Raw genomic sequence first — 26,189 nt, 5'->3', positions numbered from 1 at the left:
AAGATCCCACAGCCACCATGTTACTTCCATGAACGTCCCAATAAAATGCAGGGGTGAAATGGCACCAAGCATCGAAGAATTAGTAAAACGCCGTTCATCACAGTGACACCACTTGGAAAAGAGCCTTCTTCATCAAATGTCCGCCATGGATGTACACTGGATCACTAATCAAGGCATATCTTCGCCATACTTAACGCTATGGCCTTAAACTAAGCGCCATTAGAATCCTCATGCCCTACTGAATAGTATACAAAAGATCACGTGATTTTTAAATGTAAACTCGTAACAATGAAAACGCCGTTCAGTTCCGGTGAAGACGATGTCTGCCGTTCATCGATTCGTATCAAAAGTACTCTTTAGTGTTGTATAAAACTGTTTACATGTTCTTGTAGTGCTTGAAATAAAGTTTTGTTTCATATATAAGAATATCCCGTTATTTAATGCACCTATCGGCTATCAGTGCAATGTGATGCCCGACTACCACTAATACGGGCTGAGAGTGGGGAAAGGTCGGGGATGGTGGGGGAATTGATCGCTAAATTTCCCCAACATAGTGGGGATTTGTCTTCACTAAAGAAATTCACTCAGACAGCAAAGGTGTGTGCTTTCAGTTTAGGAAGGAGTCAGGGAGTGTCTCGGTCTCGGGTGCTAGCTATTACGTTCATACTAGAATCCACTCAAACTAACTCATCACTAGACGAACGCCACACGACAGTACAAATCCCCTCCTAACCCCAGTATTCCCAGGGTTTGCAGGTCGAGACTTGGTCGGGGTTTGCATTGCTAGTAGGTGGGGAATTGCAATTTTCAATGATGCAAATCCCCACCTTCCCCCACCTCAGCCTGTATTAGTGGTAGTAAGGGATTACATTGATAGGTGCATAATAGAAGCCTGGCGCTCTGCCTACAGTAAATACTTACCATTATTTCATTTTCAAGATTAATTCAGGCTTTGAAGGGTTTTAATTAAAATTTATTAAATAAAGTGGTCTATGAAGGCTGAAACAAGATCTTGTTATTGCATATACTTATTGTCTGAGCTGTACAACTGGGAGCCATCAGGATACAGTGGAACCACTCTTACCACAACAAGGACAATATTTTAGTCTTACGTGTGAAAGAAGAACCAAATTGTCCGTAACAGAGAGGTTCTACTGTACTTAAAGCAATTTAATTCCTTTCAATCTAATTATTGCTACAGACGTCCTTACCAAATAATAGTCTCGTGTGCAAACCCCACCCACTGCATTTTGAGTAGGGTCTGGTGACAAACAGTAGAGTTTGGGGTCCTATGCCATTTTTCTTCTCTGACCAATCAGACACTTCAGTTCAGCTACAATGCGATTTGATAGGCTAGAACGATGAAGATGGCCGACTGGAACCATGGATACAAATACATAAACAATATGGCAGCGTAGTGTAAGTCACCAGACCCTACTCAACGCAGTGGGTGGGGTCTGGGCACAAGATTATACCATGTAATGTTTGTTTCTGATGAGTAACACAAGCATGTTTCCAAATGTATAACGTTTTTATAATTGAGAATGGGATATCCGGAAAGATTTAGCTCAGAATGCTAAGGAGATGTTCAGCTCTACCTAGACCACACTCCAGGGTGCATACGTTATAACTATGTTGCTTACATAATTGATCACAAATCAAGAGGGATTCCTCAGATACTCAAACATAAAACTGATGTGGTTTAAGGGTTAATCTCAGATATCAACTTTGTTTCTCTCCTGTTATATTAGTATATTTGTCCATGGTCTCTAGTATATGTATTTTTATCCTGAAATCAGGACACCTCACTAATAAGGACACCTTGATAATCACGCTTGTCCATGGTCCCATTTCAGGCCATTTGTATTAATGTATAGCAGCCATACACCAAGCCATTGTGATAGATAGTTTGAAGCTCTAATGGTTTACAAGATTCAAATGGAGTCAGTAAACTATAGATGATCTGTGTACCTTATCACATGATATGGTTGCACATTCAAACATGGTGATGGACACATTCTAATAAAGTTCTAGCACGATTACATGAGCAATATTTTGTAATAATAACTTTTAGCCAGGACCTTGATGCCCATGATGGATGCTTCTTCTTAAGTATGTACCGAAAAACATGGTGTCAAAGTTACACTGTATTAGACTAACTGACTGTTATATTAGAGTAGTGGTTGAATGCTCTATTAAAGTATCTTGAGCCGACAGAGCCAGATTATGCTCGGACACCCCCACATTCAGCCAAGTTTATACATACGCCCACTTGATGTAGGTGTACTGCCATGGAAACCTAACCAATACCATTATAGGTAAAGTGGATAATATTATATGGGTCAAAGGTTAATTAATTGGTTACAATTACTGTGCACTGTAGGAAACTTTGTACTTTCTGTGGGCTATGTCACAAATGCTTAATAGTCATGTGCACAAAACCATGAAAACTGCACATGCAACAGAAAAGACATGCCCAGCATGAACCAGAGTATGTGGAGTATGGTACAAACATTAAAAATGTGTCAAAGTTCATAGCCTTATAAGGGTGGTCTAGAATAGAACGTTAATGATTATTTTTGGAAGGGTCAGTGAAGTTAGCCTTGCTTGGTATAATCTTACCAACAACAGTAGATTCTGTGAAGCCTTTACTACATGTATTTGTATTAATGTTCAAGCAAACGTTGGTTGTACTGCATGCCATTTCAATCTACACAAATGTACTATTCATGAACATGGTTTGCCAAGGTTACAAGAGCAGTTTACGCACCTGAAATAGTGGGGTTGAGTTGGGTAAACTGGCTGACTATATTTTGAATGGTAATGGAGCTATATACAATGTTGCTATTTATCTACCACAGTGTCTTTCTACTCCTGCATCATCCATAAGTGCCATCATGCTAGAAGCTTACAAGAAATATGTTCTGGTATCACTACTTAAACAAAGAAAGGTATGCAACAGTAAACTAAACACCATTATGTATTATTTGTAACCTGCCACCCATAGGTTCCTGCACTTCCTAAATTAAACACACCTCTCATATAGTTGACAGATATGTAAAGGTGTGTTGTTGTTGTTTGAAGTATGTGCAATTTATAACACATTTATGTGAGATTTCACATTTTAATAGTAAATAGAGATGGCATTAGCAAAGCTACAAAGGCTGTCTATAAATACTTAAAATGATATTAGAACTTTTCATGCATACGACGGCTTAAAATTATGATAGGGTTTTTGGCGGGTGGAAATTTTGACAACTGTGAGAATTTTCAAACACACCGTTAAAATTATCCTTTCCAGGCATTACTAATATACAGTACGGTATGTGCTCATTGTTTAGCCTCTTTGTGGGATGTAATGGAATTGATAACGTCTATTCAAGTTACGAAGTGAGCAAGGTGACTGCAGTGATTGATAAATATGCGGAGCCACTAACTAAGATTTCACCATACCATAGAAATGTTCAGAAGCTGACTAAGGTGGGTATCAAATGTCAAGTACAATTAGAGTTCAAGTAGTTCTTTCCTTTAGACATTTTAAACACTATCATTGTCATATTACTAGCAGGTTAAAATTACAAGATGTCTGACAGGTAGAGAAGTACAATTTAGAGATGGTAAGAAATCTTTGTATGGTTTCTACTGTAAGGCTGTTTCCTTGATTTTTACAACCATGGACCATAGTAATGGGATGGTATCATTCCATGACAACCTACAATGGACCACTGATGGTAGATTATATCGATGAAGAAGTGAGAATAGAATTTAATAGTTGCTGGCATGCCATATTTACTTGGTGAAATGCTGTGGCTACTATTAGCCTAGTGTCAAATTTGGTGCAGATACTATTCAATAGCACCCACTATTTGAGGGCACAATGTAGCTGCAGAAACAATGTTAGGTACAGCATTTAACTAAGTAAATGCCATATGTAGTGTTCGTAGAGAGCATTGCTCTTACACGGAAGCACAAATCTTGCACATTAAACTAGAAGTGACCATCAACGTGAGTGTGTCGAGGCAGCAAATGAGTTCAGGACAAGCAAGCAGTATCTATTCAGTGGGAGTTTACAATTTGACACTGGAGAATGTCCACAAAAGGCTGTGCTTATATAAGGTATTTAGGGAGCCTAAGAAACAAATTGTCTAATACAGTGTAGTGGGACAAACAACTATGGAGGTCTATGCATGGAGTAGTAGGGATGTGCTAGTAAGCATATTATACCAATGATTATGAATTTTAATTGTACTTTTGATATGGAGAGAACGAATTGCAGGAGCAGGTAATGGATGCAAGGAATCAGCATCCATCCACAGTCAATACAATGAGACCACTAATCTCCTGAAATATGTTGAGTGAAAATGCACAATTGTTTGTTTGTTTTAATTTCAGAATGTGAGAATAAGTGCTACACGGTATAGCCACATCGTAACATAGTTGAATACATGCTACACAAACATGGGCATCATCAGGAATGCCATGACTGCTCTAATAACAAATTTGCATTGCGTACTTCAGCTAGTTTCTATTGCACTCAATGTCTACAACAGAATTTATTCGTGTTGCAAGTATAAAGGGGAAAATTAGGAATTTTAAAAATGAGTGGGATTGTAGAAATAAAATGTATTGAAACGAGGGAGGTTGCTTACACCTATAAATATACTTCCATTTTTTTTCTTGTACTTGTAACATGTTTATGACCAGTGAACCCGTGTATACTGCATCAAAGGAAAGAATGACACCAGACATTAAAACTAATTGTATGTCTAAATCATTAAAGTGACGACTTCAGAAAAGTTAGCCATACAGCCACATGAAGGTGAGGCTGAATTTCAATAGACTTTTTGATGGGAATGCAAATCTTTACAATCCCCACTATACAGTACAGTACATACAGCATGACTATGTAATCTGTCATGCTGTATGTTTTTTGCAATTGAATCGTCGCCTTTACAATTGATTTCGTCCCGTTTGCAGTAGAGTTAGTTGCTTTTGAAGTAGAACTTGTCCCGTTTGCAATTGAATTTGTTGCTTTTACAATTGAATTCGTCCCTTTTACACTAGAATTCATCGCATTTGCACAAGAAATTGTCATAACTACATTGACTGCAATAAACCAGCCGCTCATCACAAGGTGGATCATTTTTGCCATGGAGAACACCACTTGAGACACTACAGGGTAACTGGAGCTGGTAATCATTCAAGTTAATTAATTTGTTTGTGAGTGACCACACCCATTGCCAATGGTGAAGCACAATTATGAGTGTTGTTGAAGAAGCTGTAGCAGAAGAATTATTGTCTTACAAAGCGATTTTACAACAGTTGTGCTTCAACAAGATCATGAAGCAGCTGCTACATCTTGTTTTTGTGTTTACTGCATCTGCTAATCTTGTTTGGACGAATTCTTGTGCAGACATGACGAATTCTAATGCAAAAGTGTCCAATTCAATTGCAAACGGGACAAATTCTAATGCAAAAGCAACAAACTACTGCAAACGGGACGAAGTCATTTGTAAAGGTGACAAATTCAACTGCAAGAACCTGTAATATACCTTACAGCTAGAATCTTCGTAGAATAAAAAAAATTCAGATTTGGGTTTGCTAAACTTTTTTTCATTTCGAGGGTGTTGGACCATTGAACTTGCATAGTATACCATAAATCATCCCCAAAACTTCAAGTATGCAATTTTGTTCCACTCAGATGAGAAAGTGCATTGAGATTGAGAAGAAGCTGGCATCATTTGATCAACAAAATTTAATAGCAGTGGATCAGAAGTTCATACAGAAAGTATGTGACATTGCTTAGTCTGTATGCGTGTTTGTCATTTATGATGTGTGACTACAGATGCTCGGAGGCAGTAAGTAGTACACATGAAGACGATTCCTTTTACATGGATGAGGGATTAATGTAAACAGCTGTTAAACAGTATATATATGCACATGACTATTACATAAATTTGTACAGTGTAAGGATGTAAGGATTTTAATATTATATCATATGAAGGTGAGTTATTATCCTTAAGGAAGTTATCTGCTGCTTCATGTGATTAAGACAATGAGCAGTGAAAAAATTACACAACTGATTAGGAAGTTATAAATGTTGATAAATGTTTATAAATGACGAGATGATTCTGTTCAGAATGAATGACTCAGTATATAAGTACACAGATAATCTGATACATATAAAGAGATAGCTATTGCATCCATGGTAGTAGTAATGTCATTTTATTTGGGGGGGGAAGGCAGACAGCAAAGCTGATTAAGCCCAAACAATTATAAGTGCTGTACAATCGAGGATGTGTAAAATACATTGTAGCTTAGTTCTTAGCTTTGTACGGTTTTCCCATGCATACATTGAAGTCAAAACCATCAGTGTATGTAGCCTGTTCATTTACCTCGGAAGCTGTGGCTCTTGTGGCTATGGCATACAGCGCGTATATTATCTATGATGTAACTTAGGCGGCATGAACCGGATGCGGTCTGTAGCTAACCCAGATTTACTGGGCAAGTGAGCGAGGGAGCAAAATATAACTAGCTTGACAGCATAGAAAGCAATCCGCCCCCGAACTTGAATACTGCTTGAAGAAAACGAATCCCTACTGTTCGTAGAAAACAACAAAGAATCAATGAACTTCGAGTCTAGAATAATCGTGTGTTTTCGCGCTGCAACTATGCGGCTAGATGTGCACGCGCCGTTATGCGCATGAAATTGTATAAAAAGCGTCGGTCACGTACTCAGTCACGTAGCTAGGTACAGACTGCAGAAATGAACTCCAGGTCTGCCGATTTCTTTTTATCAGCTAGCTCTAACAATATATTCACGTATGACAAAGACGCATCTCAGTGGAGTGATGACACTGCTCTTACTGGTTGTTACGACGATCAGCCTTGTGGTGACGGGATGCTGACTGATTTTCCAAACGTTGGGTTTAACTGCAGCGATCGATACATGAGCCAAGACATTAACTCCATTTCTGGATATGAGAACAGCCGTGTTGACAGTAATCAGCAGCCAGCATTGCCATCTTGGTCTTCAATCCAGAACTCTAACTCACCTCCAAAATCTGCACTCAGTTCAGATTTACAGGTTTGCAGGGTATGCAACGATAACGCTTCAGGAATGCACTTTGGTGTAATGAGCTGTGAGGCATGTAAGAGTTTCTTCAGAAGAAGTATTCGAGCAGAAGCAAAGTATACGTGTAGAGGTAACAAATGCTGTGAAATTGATATGAATACAAGAAATAAATGTCAGCACTGTCGCATGCAGAGATGTATTGATGTGGGAATGAGAAAGAGTGGTAAGTGAAGCTTGTAGTGCTGTGCATGTGAAAGAGTACAGAATCACACATCTGTGACCTAGCTACGTACATGCGGAATACTTTTACAGAAAGAATAAGAAGGTGCAATAAGATCATAGCAATGAAAAATATATAATATTTATTTCATTCTGCAGGCCAAGAGAGGCCAAATCTCTTAAATTATCACTTGGGAAGAGAATTTATATTGAAAATTTAATACTCTTATAGAACAGTCAAGAGCTTCCAGACTTTTTAAAGAGATAAAAATGCATAAATGTGACAGTCTGACAAAACCAGTTTCACAATATTGTCCGTTTCTGTGTATGCTACAACAATCAGTTGAGGAAAATTTCTACATTAGTGGTGAAAATGTTAGTTATCATGTTGTTTTTGAAATTCAAACTTTAATATTGTGGTCAAAACTTGAGACTGGTTTTGTCAAACCATGCAGACAATACAAATCTAATAGCCCTTTATAGCATTAAAATTTAGACCAGTAGACAAATAATGTATCAGTGAATATAATGCAGAATTATATATTTTATTTGTATAGGTATAAGCAACATCTTCAAGTTGTAAAAAGGATGACATATTATAATAGGTCATGAGACTTACATATACATTTTCTATGTGAGGGGCTAAGTAAGGGCAATTGTTGCTCCCTCACATAAATAATATATGAGAGCATTACAAACATAAAATTTCATATTATCATATATTCTTTTAAAGTTGGAAGACATTCACCTACAGATCTATACTTATCAAGATCTTAAAAGGTCCTCTCAACAAGAATGTCATTTAACAGTATAGTTCTATTGATGAAAATAATAATGTCCTAAAGAGATTCTGGTCAAGACAAGATTGCACTGGCATTAGTACCCTTGAACACCATGCACACAACAACATAATTATACTAACCCCATCGTTTAAGGCAAATGTGAATACTTTTCATCAGTTTTTACTCAAGCTGTATAGGCCCAGACCATATGCCCAGACAATCTTTCATTTTACTTTCCCAAAGAGGTAGCTAATCAAATTGCACCAGCCCTTTCTGTAATAATTATTTTTCAAGCATCACTGAGCCAAGGAGCCATATATATACCTGATATATGGAAATCTGCTTTTATAGTCCCATTGTATAAGAAAAGGCAATAAGAGGGATCCTGCCAACTACAACCCTGTATCACTAACATCAAGTGTGAATAAAATTTGCACTTGCTAACATGTATATTATGTTATGAAACATGTTATCTACTCTAGTATGTTTAAATATTTGAATCATCATCAAGCTTTAAGAGATGAATAACGTGGCTTTCAACAGTATAGGAGCTGTGAGACACATGTGGGAGCTTCTGGCCGTTAGTACAAGTGAGCAAGCTAGCAACAACTCCAGCATACATCCATTCTGGTTTCATTCAGGTAGGTCCGAGTCAAATATGATGAAACGTTTGCCCAAAATGCTTTCAGGAATTTCCCACTATTATACTCTTCAGTGTTCCCATTATGCTTGCACATTATTCTCCAAGGTTATTGACATTTCTTACAATTATCTTGGAAGATAAATGTTCAATTGGAGTATTTCACTGTAAAGTGACTATTCTATTAGAGAGTATTGATCTAAGGAGCTATGTACAATGCATTTGAGTGCTCTATTGTAGTTTGCAGTTTCCACTGACTGCTCTATTAAAACGTTTCAATCTATTTTCATGGAATTAAGTTCCATGATATGAAATATCACCTAATATGCTGGCATAGCACTCCATGGCCAGCCTATTTATTATGTTTTTATTATGCTGGCATATTTAACACAGGCCTACATGTGGGCTTTGTCACAAGTGGGCCATTCAAAATCAAAGAATCTCATGATTTACTGAGTTCACAACCCTGAATAGGAGATTTACTGGTACTGAAATCTGTAAAAAAATAAAGCAAAAAAATTAAATGGTAGAAAATGTTTTTTTAAAACTGTCAAATTCCTTAGTATTAATATATAGTTTCTACTTTAATTTTATGGATACAAAACCAATTGTATTGTATCTCAATTTCCTGTGTTTACTGTATGTATATTATTCCTTCCAACAGCTGTTCAAGAAGAAAGAACACCATATCCAATTAAAGAACGAAAGTTGTCAACTAGACGTACCAAGAGTACTGGATCAGTACAACACAGTCCAACAATTGCAAGAAATTTTGGTGCCATGGGTACCAGTATTCCCTTTCCATTCTATTCATTTGGTCCCATGCCTATTAACATGGTCAACACTTCATTCAACAATGATGCCAAAGACCAGGCTATATCAACTTCTGTGATGTTAGAGATACTTAGAAAAGCAGATGAAGCAGAGAACAGCATGGTTCTGCCCAGTCCATTAGCTAGATCAGATAGGAAATTGCCAGATAGCAAAAAGAGATCACTACTAAGTGTGATATCCTGGGCAAAGAAGTTACCGATGTTTACCCAATTACCTGAAGATGATCAGATTACACTGATCAGGGAATCATGGAGTGAAGTAAACACGTTAAAATTTGTTCATCATATCATCAAGTTTCCAGATAGTGCTTTCAAGAGTAATGAATTAGCACACTTATACCTCACCGATGACCCAGTGGTGGTCTCCTCCATACAAAAACTGATCAAGGAAAGTACATCCACAATGCAGGAAATTCGGTTAGATGAAACTGAACTATCATGTCTCAAGCTGATCACCTTGATGAACCCAAGTAAGTATGTATGTACGTATAATTGATAACACTTAGTCATGAATTGTCAATCTTATCATGTTTTACATTTACTCTTTCCTTTTATATATATTAGTCATACAGAACTTGACTGCAAGTGGACAGAAGGAGACTGAACATGCACAAGATGCTGGTTTGAAATTATTAGAGTCTTATGTGCAGAAATCCAAACTACGCTCTTCCCAAAGGATGACAAAGCTTCTGCTCTTTCATGGTCAAGTGAAGGCCTTAACAAAAGACATCATGAAGATTGAAGAAAAGCAAAGTTATGGATCTGAGGGTGATGTTGCCTTACTTGAACTGGTTTCACAAAGTATTTGACTAATTGTCATCAGTTTTAATTTTTTATAAACATTCTAATTATATATTTAATATTCAAGACAGTCACAAATGCATATTCTGTTGATTTAATGTATATACAATGTCACAGTGCAATGTCTTTGGCTGTCAATGGACTAAAACTGAGTAATAATCTACCTTTCAATAGCAAACAGCGTCACTTCATTTAAATATGTAGACATTTACCATGGTTTTATCAATACTTATACCATCAAAAATCAAATCTATTTTTTGGAAACCCTTTATTACAAACTTCAACACTACTGACTCTCACAACTCTGCCCTGCAGTTCCTGTATCAACCACTCATTCATGAACTTTAATCATATCTAGTAACTTGTCAAGTAATGGGATCAATTTAACCATTAATTATCTTAATTGAAAGTTAATCTAAATGTTTTTGGGAACTGTAACAGGATGCCAGTATGTAAACTAAACATACAATGTCAAGCTGTACAGCCTTTTGTCTGCCAATATAATAATATATTATTTTAAGTTTCTGATGATAACAACGTAATTAATTTAAGTAGCTAGTACTGTACTATATAAGCTGTTGGTGCAAGTTGCCAACAGACCTTTGGTATTATTATAGATGTTTCCACTATAAAGCCCCAGTTAATAAACAATGTATAATTCCTTTTGATGAAATTTCTATGACTGTCATATTAGTATATAACAACTGCAGTCAGTATCGTATATCATTAGGTCAGTAAATGTTGTAGCTATCAGCTTGAAAAGTAATTTGGAAACTTACAGTGGATGACCTTTGAGGTATCAGGTAACACGTGGTAACAGCTTGCTTTTGGGGGGTTTTCCCACCCAAGTAATTAAACTCTCCAATATAAATTACATGGGGGCACATATTATGTTGTAATCAATGATAAATAAATGTTACTATGGTAATGCTAGAGCATTATTTTGGGCGGAATCGTGTAGAGCAATTTAAGGGCTTTAATTTTTTTGCATAATTTACTGTAGAGATTATGGGTGCCAATGCTTGCCTTTTTTGCATTTTTTGTATTTAGTACAAAATGCATGCATTTTACATAGGGCAAGAAATGATGGCTGTCAACAAGGTTTTTCAACCAACTGGTTTGACTAAGCTAAGACTACAATACCAAAACGATATGGAGTTGATTTTTAGCTGTATAATACATAATTCATAACAGTGGTGATTTTAGACCTGACCTACAGGGGGGCCAAGTAGGAAATAGTATGACTATTGTTGTATGGCTATAATATAAAGCAGAATTTCTGGGGGTGAAACCCCCAGGATTTTTGCAATTTGAAGGCTTGAGAAAAATTTATGCTAAAAGCAAAAAGAACAATGCCAATCTATACTGCAACTTTCCTCAATGATTTTAAAAGTTATTTTTCAGCGGGGGGAGGGAGGGGATGAACCCCCCTTAGAATTACCTATGATTCATAAGAACTAATAGTAAAACTTGATGCTATGTACACAGGAAAAAAAGTTACATTTCCGGACCAAAAATCAGTATGGAAATGTACAGGAAATGTCACTGTTGAATTTACTATATCAAACCTGGAGTAAACCTGTATACTGTAAATGTCAAATGTTGTGACATTTCCTAAAACATTGGAAATTTCATGTGTCTGGACATTTCCTCTGCCAAAAAGTTGACATGTTGTTAGATTTCCTGCATGTATTCAGAAATTTGACATTTACATGTGATTTCCTAAGTCAAGGACACATGGCATGCAGTGAGATTTCCTGTACTATTCAGGAATTCCAAATTTACATGAGATTCCCTAAGTCAAGGACACATAGCATGTAGTGACATTTTAGTCCGAGATTGTCACTCCAGCTGCTGTCATACTTGACTGCTGTATCACTTTTTACAGATTAGGATAAGGTCTCTGTGTAACCTGTGTATTTGGAAATGCAATACATACGGTACATTATAGAGGCCAAGTACACATCATGTAAATTTCAAGAAATATCATATTTACTGGACATTTCCTACATTAACAGGAAAGGTGATAACCCAAACCCACAATGAAATAATACCTTGGTAATATAGGTTTTTTATACATTTTGCAAACTCTATTAAAGTAGGTAAGCTAGCTAGTTGTAATGTACTAATGCTGTCTGTTTCTTGCCATTTAGGAAATGTCCATAAATTTCATGAAATGTCATGTGTCCTGAACTGGTGGAGAGGATAATGCACATTGGTACCATACTGTCCCCCATCTATACTGTGTTTAGGAAATGTGTTGACACATGACATTTACTGACATTTCCTAGACAGGAAATTTGCATTTTGACAATACCTATCCTGAGTGCAGGAAATGTGAAGAAATTTATGAAAATTTGATCTTTCCTGTGTTCCAGAAATGTCAGTAAATTTCATCTATCCTGCATTAGGAAATGTCAAGAAATACCATCAATACTGCTATTAGGAAATGTTATGGAAATTGTGCCCTATACTACTTCAGGAAATGTCAAAGAAATGTGCAAATTTCATGAACACCGGAAATATACAGAAATATGGAATTCCTGTACATTTAATGGGGATTTTCAAATACCCGAAATGCAGCTTTTCTTCCTGTGGTAAAGTTTTATTTTGACCACTTTGGTTTACAATTCCCAATAGCAAGTTTTGATATTTTTTATTTATTTAAATATATATATATATTTTTTTACAGTGTCAAATATAGTACGCACAACAAATACATGATGGCTACATACAAAAATACATATAACAGTCAAGTGTTAGTAACATGTCTAATGCTGTCTCTGACCTACCTAATGCTATCTCTTCATGTTGTAGCTTGTTTGCAGATGACTGCTTATTATATAGACAGATCAATAATAAAAATGACCAGGAAATTCTCCAACATGACTTACACAGTTTAGAAGAATAGACAACAAGTGGTTGATGACCTTCAATGTCAACATATGTGAAACACTCCAGATATCTTTAAGAAATATACTCACTTTCTCTTATCCACTATATGACCAGCAGATTTACTTGGGATTGCCATCGGACTCCAAGCTTAATTTCAACAAACATATCAACTCTGTATGTAAAAAAGCAAATGGCGCTTTGGGTTCTTAACTTAAGAGGAATTTATCTTCATGCAAATGTCAAATAAAATATGATGCGTCTTTGATTTATGTTCGTCCAATTTTAGAGTACGCTGTTTGTTCCTGGGCTCCCCATACTAAGCACAACATTGACAAACTGGAATCTGTATAACGACGAGCAGCAAGATTTGTAACTGGTGATTACTGCTATACAAGTAGTGTTACTGAAATGATTAATACCCTAAGATGAAACAGTCTTCAAATTCGTAGACTACAAATGATGTATAAGATTATCCACCACATAGTTAACCACCACATAGTAAACTATGTGGTTAACCACCACATATCCACCACAGAGTAAACTTAAAATCACCAAACTATGTTAGTTACAATCGTGGAATTACTAGAGGCCATGATTTCAAACTTACTGTTCCTTTTACACGGATTGATATGCATACAAGTTTAGTTTCTTTCCAGCTACCATTACATCATGGAACAAATTACCTAATGAAATAGTTAACGCTACTTCAATTGACACCTTTGTTGACCTATTTAGTGATTTTAATTTAACTTTTTGTACTCATAATTGCATTTTATACTCGCTTGCGAGGTTTTACAATAATAATAATAATAATAATGTCGCGTCGCGCTACAGGAGTTGGTAACACCTCTTTCCCTCAAAGTCCATGGGATGGTGGCCAAAATAGAAGGAATCATTCCCAGAAAACTATATTATGAATATTACTTGGAAGCGGCGCACTTTTTATACAGCTAGCTAGCTATAAGCTGTTGATGGGTTTATTTACTAACGGGTTTGGCTAGCTATGTATATAGGAATATTCACCGGACTCCACATAACCTTACAACACATGTAAGAAACTCACAAAAACTGTTCCTCTGTCTCTGCGTCAGTGTTTCTGAATATAAACGTAGCCTGGCTCTCTGACTCTCCTCCCACTATCGAGCACTAGTGGTCAACCTCGTGGTCAACATAGTAGTTACATTAAAAGCTTATAGCTAGTTAAGTGTTCTGCGTTTTCGCACTGCACTTTCGAAGTTTGAATAGAGGCCAAATCATTTTCCTCGATCATTTTGTTTATTGATTAATAAATAAATAAATCAATAAAATTAAAATAAAAGACACTTCGAGATTAAGCGCGCGTATCCAAGATTACGCGGCACTGATGCATTTCCGGTGTCTCTACAATTTCCGTCAGAACTTGTTGTCTATAAAAAGGATGAGACAGTAGAGGTCATCGTTAAGCTAGCTAAGATTGCAGCAGAAATGAATTCCACTTCTCCAGATATTTTTGTGCTCCACCAAGAATGGCCTCAGTGGCATGACAGAACTTTAGAGTATGATACCACTACGGGCGATTATGACCACTTCAGCAGCGAATGGCTTTTAACTGATTTTCTACCAGGCGTTGAAGACCAACATAATAGTCCAGACCGAGGTCCAGACATTAGCTCCATTTCTGATCACAAAAGCAGTGTTTACGATCCAGCCGTCACATTACCGTTATGGACTCAGTGTGTAGCTATCCAGAGCTCCGCTCATTCACCTCCAAGACCTGCTAACTCCACCAGTTCGCAGCCCCCACACCAGCAAGCTTGTCGTGTATGCAACGATACTGCCTCAGGAATGCATTTTGGGGTGATGAGCTGTGAGGCATGTAAGAGTTTCTTCAGAAGAAGTATTCGAACAGGAGCAAAGTATCTGTGTAGAGGAAACAAATGCTGTGAAATTGATAAGAACACAAGAAACAGATGTCAGCACTGTCGCCTGCAGAAATGTGTCAATGTTGGAATGAAAAGGAATGGTAAGGATGTATAGCTAGCTGAAGTGTATAGAGGATTCCAGAAATAAAATCCATACAGCTGTTAATTTGTGACCTAGTCTGGGAAAACCGGTTTTATCGCCTAGCTATTTAAAGTATCGAGAAATGCCGGTTTAAAGTATTTAGAGCATTGTAGCTTGCCAATGGTTGAAGCTAGGTGTACCAAATTTTCACACATTTTACACAAATTCCTTACCTTCCAGATCATCCACTGTACAAGTAGCCAACAGCTAACATTTTAGATAGCTTTTAAACTGAGGTTGACTGTATCAGGTGAACTCCAAAAGGGGTGGGAGGCAGGGACCCGGAGGAGGGCAAGAGGCTGTTTAAAAATATTAAAGAGGAAGGCGTAGAGACGAATTAAGCCAAGTTATGGGCCACCCAGGTCTCAAAACTGACTAGAATGAGAAGAAATTTGCAGCACAGGTCTTTGTTCAACACTACAGAGCTACTGTATAGCCATTCCCAGAGCTCCATTAAGGCCCCAGACCGCATGTATACGGGTCATCACTGTGCTTGGGAAAAGCAGCCAGCAAAAGCAGACCACTCAAGTCTAGCTGATTTTGTTAGCATGTATATTTGTGTTCTTGGTGAAAAAAAATTAAATCTGCTGTCACGGGTAATAAGACTGGTTTTCCCAGATCCAGCCACATTTACAAAAAAGGTGTGAAAAAAGCAAACAGCATGCAACAACCAAATTTTAATTTAACAAACTTATATGTAGCAACCTGCTTGCTCAGACCAGTTTAGAAGACATGAGAAATATTTAAGCTACGTCACATAATTTTTCTTGTCATGGTGAACTTATGTAAAGTGCGTTGTTGGTTTTCTGAAGGTTTGTGTTGCTCCCACTGGTGCAAACAATTTATTTATGTTTATTGGAATATACAAGGTGGCAAATGTAATAGTTACGTCGTAAAAATGATGTAAATACAAAGGATCTATATTGGTACAAAATTTTGAGACTATCAGAAACAGTTGCTTTTATGGTGATGCAGTTTAAAGACCTAGAGCTAGCTCTTATAGTGATACAGTTACATACAATGTGACAGAAAGCTTTATTCACAAGAAACTTCAGACCAAATGTAATATCTTTACATTAATCAATTCAAATTGGCTTGCTTTTGAGTGCCAAAGTAGAATGGCCAAAGTTAATACTTATATTTGTCAGGTATTATATTAAGTAGTATACGAATGTATGTCTAGATTCGAAATAAAGGTAACCATTTATTAGCTTTCTGATATGCAACTTTTTATATTCCTGGAATCTTATAAGCTATAGCAAGTAGAAAGCTATAGCAGTAAAAGTGACAAAAATGAATATGCTATATTGGAATCCTCTAAGCTAGCAATTAATATCCAGCAGTAAAAGTAATGGAAATGAGTAGATTATATCTACACATCTGTGGTATGTGGCTTATCATAATTCCTGGAATCCTTCAAGCTACTGAGTTGTTAATCACATGAAAGCTAGCAGTTGAAGTAACAGAAATGAGTAGAGTAGAATAGAGAAGTTTTTAGTATAGAAGATGACTATTATTGGAGAGCAGCAGTAGTAGTCCGTGAACTGATTACATTTGTAGTAACTTGATGTATAGTATACTTCACTTGCTATGCCCACAAACTGACGCAGACCACTTTGCTGGTTCTAGTATTTTCTTGAGGACTTGTATTGTTTGATTTATTGTATAGCCACAGCTTTGTGCATATGTAGTACTGTAGTAGTTGGTGTTCTTTTTTTAAATATATTTTTAAATAGATATTTTATACTTGCATTTGCTGTTGTGCCAACACAGACCACTTTGCTGGCTAGTGGTTCTAGTGTGGCAGAATTTATTTGAGGACTGTAATTCTATACATGTATTGAAAATCAATTATGGTATTATTAATTAATCTGATGTGTGATGCGCTTTCCTGTAATTTATCAATCAAACACTTAAACTGATCATAGATAGTGTAGTCTAGTGTTTTCTTTGTGCAGGAGCTAGCCAGTAACTATAGCTAGCAATGAATCAATATTGGATTTGTTGATTATTACATCAGCCACTTATAATCAATCCATATCCATTTTATGCAATTATTGCAAAAAATATAATCTTTTGATTTCTGTCTTCTGATTCTTGTTTTCATAAAGATAATACTGTTTTGAATCGTCAAAATTAATATGGCAGTATTGACCGTGCACTGGTAACAGAAGGCTTTTGGTTTGAAGGCTTTACGTATATACCCAAATCAGTGACTAAATAGCAAAGATGTGTTGGGTAAGTCAGAAGTAGCTCAAGTGCTGCTGAACACACAATCGTAAAGTTTGAAGGAGGTATTTGTGAGGTTGAGAGACATGTCAAGTTTCCTCTTTAAAACAACCAGAAATCAGTTTATCAGCCATAGCCATAGCCATATACTTATTAGGTGCCGTTCAGTCTAATAATACACATGTAATGTGTAGTACTCTAAAACACATCTTATTCAACCACACCCTAGTACAGAGCAGAGACTGTACCTTACTACGTTTACTGTATGTTTATCAGGATTCTGCAGTGTCACAGTGCATGATGAGTTAATTTATTGATAGTTTGATGATTTAACTTGTACTGTCATCTGTTTAAATCTTAAACTCTTATTTTTAGGGATGTTTACTAGTCAAAGTATATTTTATGGGTTTGAATCGAGATATCAGTTATTACAACATGCATGGTTATGGCAATTAGATATATTGAAGATGTGATCAAAATATTATACATTTACATGAGCTGAGCTATAGCTTAAATTAATACTAACTTAATTGGCTATCAAATCAATAGATTCACAAATATGTACACGTGTAGTTAAGATGGTACTGTAGTTATTATCACTAAGATCTAGCACAGTTTTTCATCAGGGAAATGGGCATGTTGACTCTAGTTAGAGAACATCTATTCATTGCCTGAGTTTTTGTGTATGCCCAGTAGTATATACTTCTTTAGTTTATGGGTTTTCATGATTAGCAAGTCTAAGCTACTGTATAAACTGGAGTGTGCAAGATTATGTTATTTTAGTAGAGTATTTATGTATTTCTTTTCAATAGCTGTTCAAGAAGAGAGAACACCTTATCCAACTAAAGAGCACAAGTTGTCACCTAAACATACCAAGAGCAGTAGTGCAGCCCAACAGAACCCAAGGACTGTTGGTACTGTGGGTATGTCCTTTCCATTTTATTCATTTGGTCACACGCCTATTCACATGGGCAGCAATGACATAAAAGCTTCCATGATGTTAGAGATACTTGCAAGAGCAGAGGAGGGAATGAGCAATCCAGTTTTACCGATGGTCAGTCCAATAACTGAAGGAAAGATGCTAGACAGCACAAGGAGATTATTGCTAAGTGTGATATCATGGGCGAAGAAAATACCAATGTTTGCCCAATTGTCTGTTGAAGATCAAATTAAATTGGTTAAAGAATCATGGATGGAAGTATACACACTAAAACTCGTTTACCATATCACCACTGGTAGTGATATTGTTTTCAACAGTGACCACTTAGCGCACTTGTATATGACTGACAACCCACTGGTAGTCTCCTCCATACAAAAACTGACCAAAGAGTGTGTAGCTAAAATGCAGGATGTTCAATTAGATGAAACAGAACTTTCATGTCTCAAATTGATTACCTTCATGAATCCATGTGAGTATTAATTATTTGATTATGATAGCAATTTATTTTACATCATTTTTAGTTATACACAACTTGTCTGATAGTGGACAGAAGATGATTGAACGCACACAAGATGCTGGATTAGAATCACTTGAGGGTTATGCAAAAAGAAACTTTCCAAATTCTTCCCAAAGAATATCTAAGCTTCTACTTTTCCTTTGTCAAGTGAAGGCTTTGTCAAAAGATGTCACAAAGCTTGTTGAGGACAAGCAAGTTGTTGGATGTAAGAGTGATGATGTTCTCCTTAAACTGATTTCACAACATTTTTGACTATATGAATTTGTTAATTTGTTGTATGATTTTCAAGCCAGCCACAAACACACACACACAATTGAGTCTCTTTAATATTAACACATAATACCATAGCTATGTATGGGTAGCAGTTTTTGAGAAACAAAATGCATGCTTGTTCATCAACCTTTGCTGCTGTGATATCCTGAAGAATACTTGATGAAATTTAAAATACACTTTTCCCCTTTGATTTCACCCATGCAAAGTTCTCTATACATATGTATGTAATAGTTATACCACGGGCATTCATGCTTTGCCTGGTATATACACACTTGCACATGGGCCTGCGACCCTCGTGCTCATGTGTATATATCAGGCAAAGCACTCGTGCCCAGAGATTCGCCCAACTCAACTTTTTTTTAGGACTCGTCCATTCATCATAACAAACATAGCTACAACGTTACATGTTGCCTATGTTAGTGCTCACTACTGACTAAATTTCAAGGCAATACTACTTTCCAATAATCAGAGGTTATGAATTGTCAAAGCTAGAAAATTCGATGGTGGAAGACCCCTTTTCACAAATCTTTGCTATTCGTGGTGTTTTGGGAGACAATGCACCTAAGAGAAGATTACATGAACATCTAGAGCTCATGCATGTGACTGCAACACTGCAAATGTATAAAGTACCATCCATCCAGATTCCAAGGGTTCTTAAATTCTATGGTTGTTTGCTTGAAAAAGAAAAAAAATACATATTAGCTACGCAGATACGATCAATAATGCATAAGCAATTCTAGAGCTGAGCGATAGTTGCAATTAATTGATTATCAGATAGTTGGTAACAAAATTTGTGATAATGATAGTGTGCAATCATACTAATGTGATAAATTATGCATTATCTGTGCTTAGTCAAAAGACATGGATAACAGAAGCAAACATGATAGAGTGTTAAAGTTGAGGAAACTGTGAAAGTCCAGTAGAGCATACACAACAATTAAAAATTACAACGGTGATATATCCAAAACAATTTTTGCCTGTTAGATAAATGGTGTGTAATTGGATTATGCATGGGTTGTAAATGTGAAGTTTGGTGTCTTTTATAACTGCTAGTAACTAGGGATGCCACGATAGTCATGACATACGACATGTCGTGACATAAAGCTCCATGATATGATATGACATGGCTTCTTTATGTTGTGACATAAAAATCTCCTAATAATGCACACTTTTCCATTCATTTTGATCAAATTTGATGCAATAAATTCGACAAAATTTGACAAAAAAGAATGATATTGCTGATTTTAAAGTTGATATTTTTGCACATTTGAATCAAAATAGCTATGCAGTTTCATAAGTAACAGCTTCAGTTGTGAAACTTTAATTATGTCGTGACATATGACATGTCGTGACATAAACCTCTATGACATGTGACATAAAACTTTCTATGTCGTGGCATCCCTACTAGTAACATCGTGATACTATTGCTATCATGATATTAAAGCTACTATTGATGGTGAATGGTGGATAGTGATAGTTGTACTATCACGCTCAGCTCTAAGCAATTCGACTATTCTAGAGATTGCATCCCTACAAGTGCAAAGAAATAAGTTTAGTCCACCAGTGATTAGGGTAAGTTTGATTGACAAACTTTTTACTGAACACAGTAGTTTTTTAAGCTGAAAATACATTACATTACTTTCACCAAACACTTCAACTATTCTATTTTGCCATAATGTGGTGAACAATAAACAGGGGAATATGAATATTCCAGGCATTCCGGCTCAACTACAAGTTTAGAAATATCATTGCACTAACATAATTAAAGCCAGTGCTTTGTACATCCCTAGTGTCATGAATAGATGTCTTTAATTAATTAAGTAATTAATTAATTAATTCACACATGCATGCATACATTATCACAAAACAGCTTTCCTTCAGGCCTGCAACCCTTGGTTACAGTGGCAATTCTAGACCTGACATACAGGGGTGGCCAAGAAGGGCACAGCATGACTATTAAATAGAATTTTTTTTTGGGAGGGGGGGGGTACAACCCCCAGAAGCTGCAGGTTTTTTGCAATTTGAAGGCTTGAAAACAGCTTAAAATTTATGCTAAAAATGAAAATTACTGAAAATAACAATGTCAATCTATACTGCAACTTTCCCCAAGATTTTTCAAAACTTACTTTTTAGCAGGGGGGCCATGGCCCCCCATTAGATTCACTTATGCTTGGTTACCATGTTTCCAAATCAGATTGAAATTTCATGGGTATGTCATAATTGTTACTTGTCGTTGATGCTGGATATGGTCTCACTGGACAATTCTACACATGCAACTTTACTTAGGTGTATAAAGTCGACTAGCACTGACTAGCACTGACTAGCACACCAAAGCAGCAGCTATAGATACAGTACTTATATAAGTGTTGAAAGGGTCTTGTTCCATTTATGATACAAACAAGATGATACATGAGATATTTAGCAATACAATTTAATGCATAAACTGACATGTACAATATACTACAATGTTGGCATAACTGAGTCAGTCAAGAGCCACCTGGCCTATTTAAATCTTTCAAACACAATAACATTCAGTAGAGAACCTGAGATTTTAGAGCCAGGTGATGGACTCACATTTTTGATGATTTCCTGAGGAATATTACTACATGAGTGGAGGTAATTATCCATTTCCATAATGTTTGGCCCTTTAAGGCTTAATCCTCATAAAAGTCAACCTGGTAAATATTACAGGACTGGGTGTTGTTACACAAACTTTTGTTTCAGTGCTTACTACTGCCTTTTGTGATATTTGTATATGTAGATGGCTGAGCAAAAACCTGACTAGTTTGCATTTTTCTTGCATTGTTCTTTATTGTGTAGGGGAAAAGCCAATGTGCTGTTAAATTTTCAGCCGTACCTGTTGAATAATACATTTGGAGTTATTGTGATATAACAGAGCAGGAACAGCAAACTATCAATTTGTACAGTGACTGTATATTTAAGTCACAAGTGCAACAGTCTGTGAAGTTGGGACTTGGCTCATTGCGTTTACCATGAACTGGCAAATCCATCAAGGTATAGTTTTCAACCCATGCTTGCAAGCAAATACTGTTCGAGCTTAGAAATGAGGAAAATGAAGTTATGTTTTTCAACAACATAATGAAGACACACAATTAACTTACATTTGCTTGATGGTACAGAAATGAAACAAAGACTTTCCATGAACAGGGAAATATAATGTCACATCAGTTTTCTGCACCTTTCAGTGGCAGCCTTCTTGACTAGCAATGTCCAAATTTGCGTACTTCATAACTCGTGACACGATCATCCATGTTCATAAGAGAGCCAAAGACCAGTTATCAAAGGCTGTTGTCTTAGGTTGTGAGACACCTCACTGTTCAAAGTAAATTTTTGGATTCAGCCAGATTGGAGACTTCTTGCAGAACTTGGAACAAATTATATTAGTCAGGCCCGTAGCCAGGGGGGGTTCGGGGGGTTCTGAAGAACCGCCCTCTTGGAAAAAAGGTCCACAATTTAAAAGCTACTTAATTTACATGTAGATTGTCTAAACCGAGCTTTCATTAAAATATAAGATTTTGGTGGACAAGCCCCTCCATGCAGAGCCCACGAATAGCATCTATGCTTCAACTCCATGCAATGTGTAATTTCATTGTTTAAGACACCCTTTGTTCTGCTACACTGCCCCTGTTGATCATGGCAGAGTGCTCAATCTTTCCCATTCTTATTCACTGTGACATTCCAATATATTATATTTAGACACATGCATGTGCAGATGGTATAATTACAGTAGCAGTAGAGATATTTTACCAGATATTATTCATACAGCTGGTCTTCAGCTTACCTAAAAAAATTGTTATTTTTATTGACTGAAATGCCAACCTTTTAGTATCTGTTTTCAAAAAATTTCCTGGGGGGAGCATGCCCCCAGACCCCCCTAGATTGGGTGTGCTTTGCACACCCAGTCTCAGTACCTTTATTAATCATCATTAAGTAAAGGTCCACTTTTGGTCAAAAAGAATCCCCCTTTCAAAATCCCTGGCTACGGGCCTGTATTAGTTGGGTTTCACCCTGGGCAGTTTTCTTTTTTTGTTGAGAGCTTCATCAGATACATTGCCCACTGTGGTCAACCTGTGTTGCTGGCACATCCAGTCTGACGCTAAGTGCACTTTGTGTAATTCAAATTGGCCAACCACTGCTCATATCCTATAGGCAATTGTCAAGTGGCATTAACTCAGCAGAGGTACACTTACCGACATAACCAAGTGTTACATATACTAGCAACCAAGTTGAAAGCCCTTCTGTCTGGCTGTGAAGACCTCAGTGTTTATGGCGATTTACAAGGTTTGTGTTCCAAATGAATCTCCTCAAGAAACCATTCCTTGATCACCCCGTATCGACCAGACATTGTTATTTACAACAGGCATCCCTCCACAATGGGCATCTTAGAACTTAAAAATGTCCTCTTGATTCAGAACATCACCTTGAATCAGCCTGTAACCGGAAGCAGAATAAACCAGCGTATATGAAAATATATTAGCTGAGCTGGATCGTTTGAACATTTTGCATTTTTATATATATACTCAATCAGTGTCCTGGGTCATTTCCAGTCACATTCCATCAAGATGTTACTAGTTTCATACAACCAGATCAGTTACTTTCTACAGCCACTGTTAAAAGCGTTTTAAAAATTATTATTTTTATTATTATTACTAGGACCGCGTCACATACAACCAAGTACATACACCAACGTGACAGCCCCCCGGTGAGGCTATTAGGTGGTGAATGCATTATCCCCAAATCAACTCAATATGTATGTCACAGTAGTGACAGATATAACACAATAGTGGCATCGTAACTAAAGGCCACCAGTAGCTAAGTGCCAGTACATCATTGGTGTGGTAATGGCACAGTGATGTGTACAAAGTATATGTATACAAAACATACAGGAGAGAACTATACATTATTGCAGTATTGTATGCAGCAATACATTATAGGCAACATCACCATGCAGATAAAAATTATTAGCCAATATATAGCAATTCATATCAACATCAACTAGAGCTAAGTAAGGTTCATCAGTGATGTAGCAATGGCACAGTGATGGGTGACACACTATAGTTATGCGTACACAACTTTCAGGAGATAGCTACACAATGCTGTAGGCGTATGCAAGCCAGATGAACCAGATAAAGGAAGACTGCCAAGCCACTAGAGCCTAGTAGCTACGCCAGGTGAAGGCAAAAAAGATTTAGCACGTATCGAATTGCCTGACACCAACACAAAGAAAGTTCGCCATGCCAGCTGCACAAGACAAAATTGTTTACTTGTATTTTATATGTAACTGTAAGCTTATTGTAAAGAGCGTGGCATATGTCAGTTTAATGTTTTCTTGTATTGTTTATTTACGTAAATGAATCCACTGGCAGCTGGCATGGAGACTTGAGATGTTACAAACATAAAAACTTACTTGTAATCTTCTGTTTACACAATTGGCTTCTGGCTCTCCTGCACGGGCATCACTAATCTTCTTCGCGCAATATGTAAGTAATTAAGCAAGGGTGTGGTATTGGGCGTTATATAGAATTACACGTATGGTCAAGTCATCAGCACAAACAGGAGTGACGATTATACGTTTGTGCCTTCATTCACAGGCGAATCTATCCCCGGTTAGTTCATGTCTCTAGGCCTCGTAGTTTTCTCAAACATTAATTATTATTTATTTAATTATTTATTTATGACGTAATTTTAACCGCGTTTCGTATTATTCTTAGTACTTGGTTGTATAATTAGCGCTTTACAGTGACCAGCACTGAAGGTCTGACAGCAACATGTGCTGCAGCCTTAGGATTACCTAACCTACAAGGACTTAGACCTAATGACTTGACTTACTGACTAAATAAAATGACATGGAAAGAGCTTCAATTTGTGCTTCTGAAAGAGCTTCTGAAAGAATTTTTCATAGCAGAAATTGTAGGAATGGACAGTTAGTCCAGACTAACTACTTATATATTATTTTGTAGCTTCACACAAACATTTTTTTTCTTTTTCCTTGCCATGCCCACTAGCTATAGCCCTGCAATTGTATGTCTTTTAGTGGTTGCATGTTGTCAGAGGACTTTACATGTTCATTGTTATTTTTTTGTTTTTGTACTCACACTTTCTCATCTGATGATTAATAATACTTTACCACCTTTCTGAAGCAGGAAGAGACATTTTCCTTAGCTGAAAATGATGCCTAGTTTGTGTAATGTGCACATGATCAATTATAGCAGTAATGGATTTAGAGGCGGCAGGGTGGAAGGTGATGAGGGCGGGTAATGAGAAACTATAAATCAACTTTGCCTGTATGGCCTTACGTAGTTGTAACACACAGTTATTAGAACTTAACTGTCACCGAGTAGACCAACAATAGTGGCAATGATATCTTTTCAAATGACTTAAAGTGTAGGCCATTTATTGCTAACATTATGTTTCAGACCCCTGCCTGCATTGCTGTGTATATCTCACCACCTAAATTTGGTCATTATGATGAGTTTTCACCCTCGTTTTCACCATTATTTCATCATCTCAATATATATATATAGAAGTTATAAACTAACTTGCTTACATCATTCACTAGGCATAGAGGAAGGGAGGCTAGATGGGCTGAAGACTAACCCAAATGTCAGGGGAAGAGATTTTAATTACCCTTTCACTTCTAAGATGGTGATTAATAAAGCATTCATCTAACTCTAATAAAACAGTCAGGTGCATATAAGATTGTAATGAATAATGAGCCACCCGCCCACATTGGTTTAGGCTAACTTCCTGATCTGAAACATAAAATAAACAATAAGTGTCCTTATGAGAACATATTCTTTGTGAGATGTAACAGGTGGTAATTCGAGAACAAGCGCATGAAAAAACATATTAAAAAATCCAGAACAAGCGCGTGTATCCGAGATTACGCGACAATGACGTATTTCCGGTGCCTGCGTCAGA

The 26,189-nt window shown here is 36.8% G+C and overlaps 2 protein-coding genes and 2 long non-coding RNA genes across 11 annotated transcripts; 3 read left to right on the top strand and 1 right to left on the bottom strand.

The window, feature by feature from the left end:
- Nucleotides 1-226: 226 nt before the first annotated feature.
- On the top strand, nucleotides 227-6,008 carry LOC136263537 (uncharacterized). 7 transcript variants are annotated; one of them, XR_010704680.1, is made up of 10 exons: nucleotides 227-349; nucleotides 2,862-2,951; nucleotides 3,008-3,063; nucleotides 3,342-3,480; nucleotides 3,533-3,617; nucleotides 3,685-3,752; nucleotides 3,821-3,896; nucleotides 3,945-4,395; nucleotides 5,702-5,788; nucleotides 5,846-6,008. It is a non-coding gene; the product is annotated as an uncharacterized lncRNA (long non-coding RNA). The 7 variants fall into 7 exon arrangements; XR_010704682.1 differs by having other exon boundaries at nucleotides 3,821-4,209; nucleotides 4,263-4,350; XR_010704683.1 differs by having other exon boundaries at nucleotides 3,821-4,209; nucleotides 4,263-4,395.
- Nucleotides 6,009-6,560: 552 nt separating this feature from the next.
- On the top strand, nucleotides 6,561-10,616 carry LOC136263533 (retinoic acid receptor RXR-alpha-B-like). Of its 2 annotated transcripts, none has more exons than XM_066058133.1 (3): nucleotides 6,561-7,298; nucleotides 9,381-10,019; nucleotides 10,114-10,616. In XM_066058133.1, exons 1-3 carry the CDS (start codon nucleotides 6,767-6,769, stop codon nucleotides 10,356-10,358), a joined length of 1,416 nt encoding a protein of 471 aa, XP_065914205.1. In that variant the 5' UTR covers nucleotides 6,561-6,766; the 3' UTR covers nucleotides 10,359-10,616. The 2 variants fall into 2 exon arrangements, with proteins under 2 accessions (XP_065914205.1, XP_065914206.1); XM_066058134.1 differs by lacking the exon at nucleotides 6,561-7,298 and adding an exon at nucleotides 7,327-8,717 and having other exon boundaries at nucleotides 10,114-10,600.
- A 4,035-nt stretch (nucleotides 10,617-14,651) lies between these two features.
- LOC136263536 (retinoic acid receptor RXR-alpha-B-like) lies at nucleotides 14,652-19,321 on the top strand. Its single transcript, XM_066058139.1, has 3 exons — nucleotides 14,652-15,247; nucleotides 18,330-18,926; nucleotides 18,979-19,321. Exons 1-3 carry the CDS (start codon nucleotides 14,710-14,712, stop codon nucleotides 19,224-19,226), a joined length of 1,383 nt encoding a protein of 460 aa, XP_065914211.1. The 5' UTR covers nucleotides 14,652-14,709; the 3' UTR covers nucleotides 19,227-19,321.
- Nucleotides 19,322-23,103: 3,782 nt separating this feature from the next.
- Nucleotides 23,104-24,916, bottom strand: LOC136263539 (uncharacterized). The gene is made up of 3 exons (XR_010704685.1): nucleotides 24,676-24,916; nucleotides 23,459-23,699; nucleotides 23,104-23,411 (listed from the first exon to the last, which is right to left on the bottom strand). It is a non-coding gene; the product is annotated as an uncharacterized lncRNA (long non-coding RNA).
- Between the last annotated feature and the right edge of the window lie 1,273 nt (nucleotides 24,917-26,189).

Source organism: Dysidea avara, chromosome 8 (assembly GCF_963678975.1).
Source record: "Dysidea avara chromosome 8, odDysAvar1.4, whole genome shotgun sequence".
NCBI lineage: Eukaryota > Metazoa > Porifera > Demospongiae > Dictyoceratida > Dysideidae > Dysidea > Dysidea avara.
Note: the sequence above shows the minus strand (reverse complement) of the source record. Positions and strands in the feature narration are given on the sequence as shown.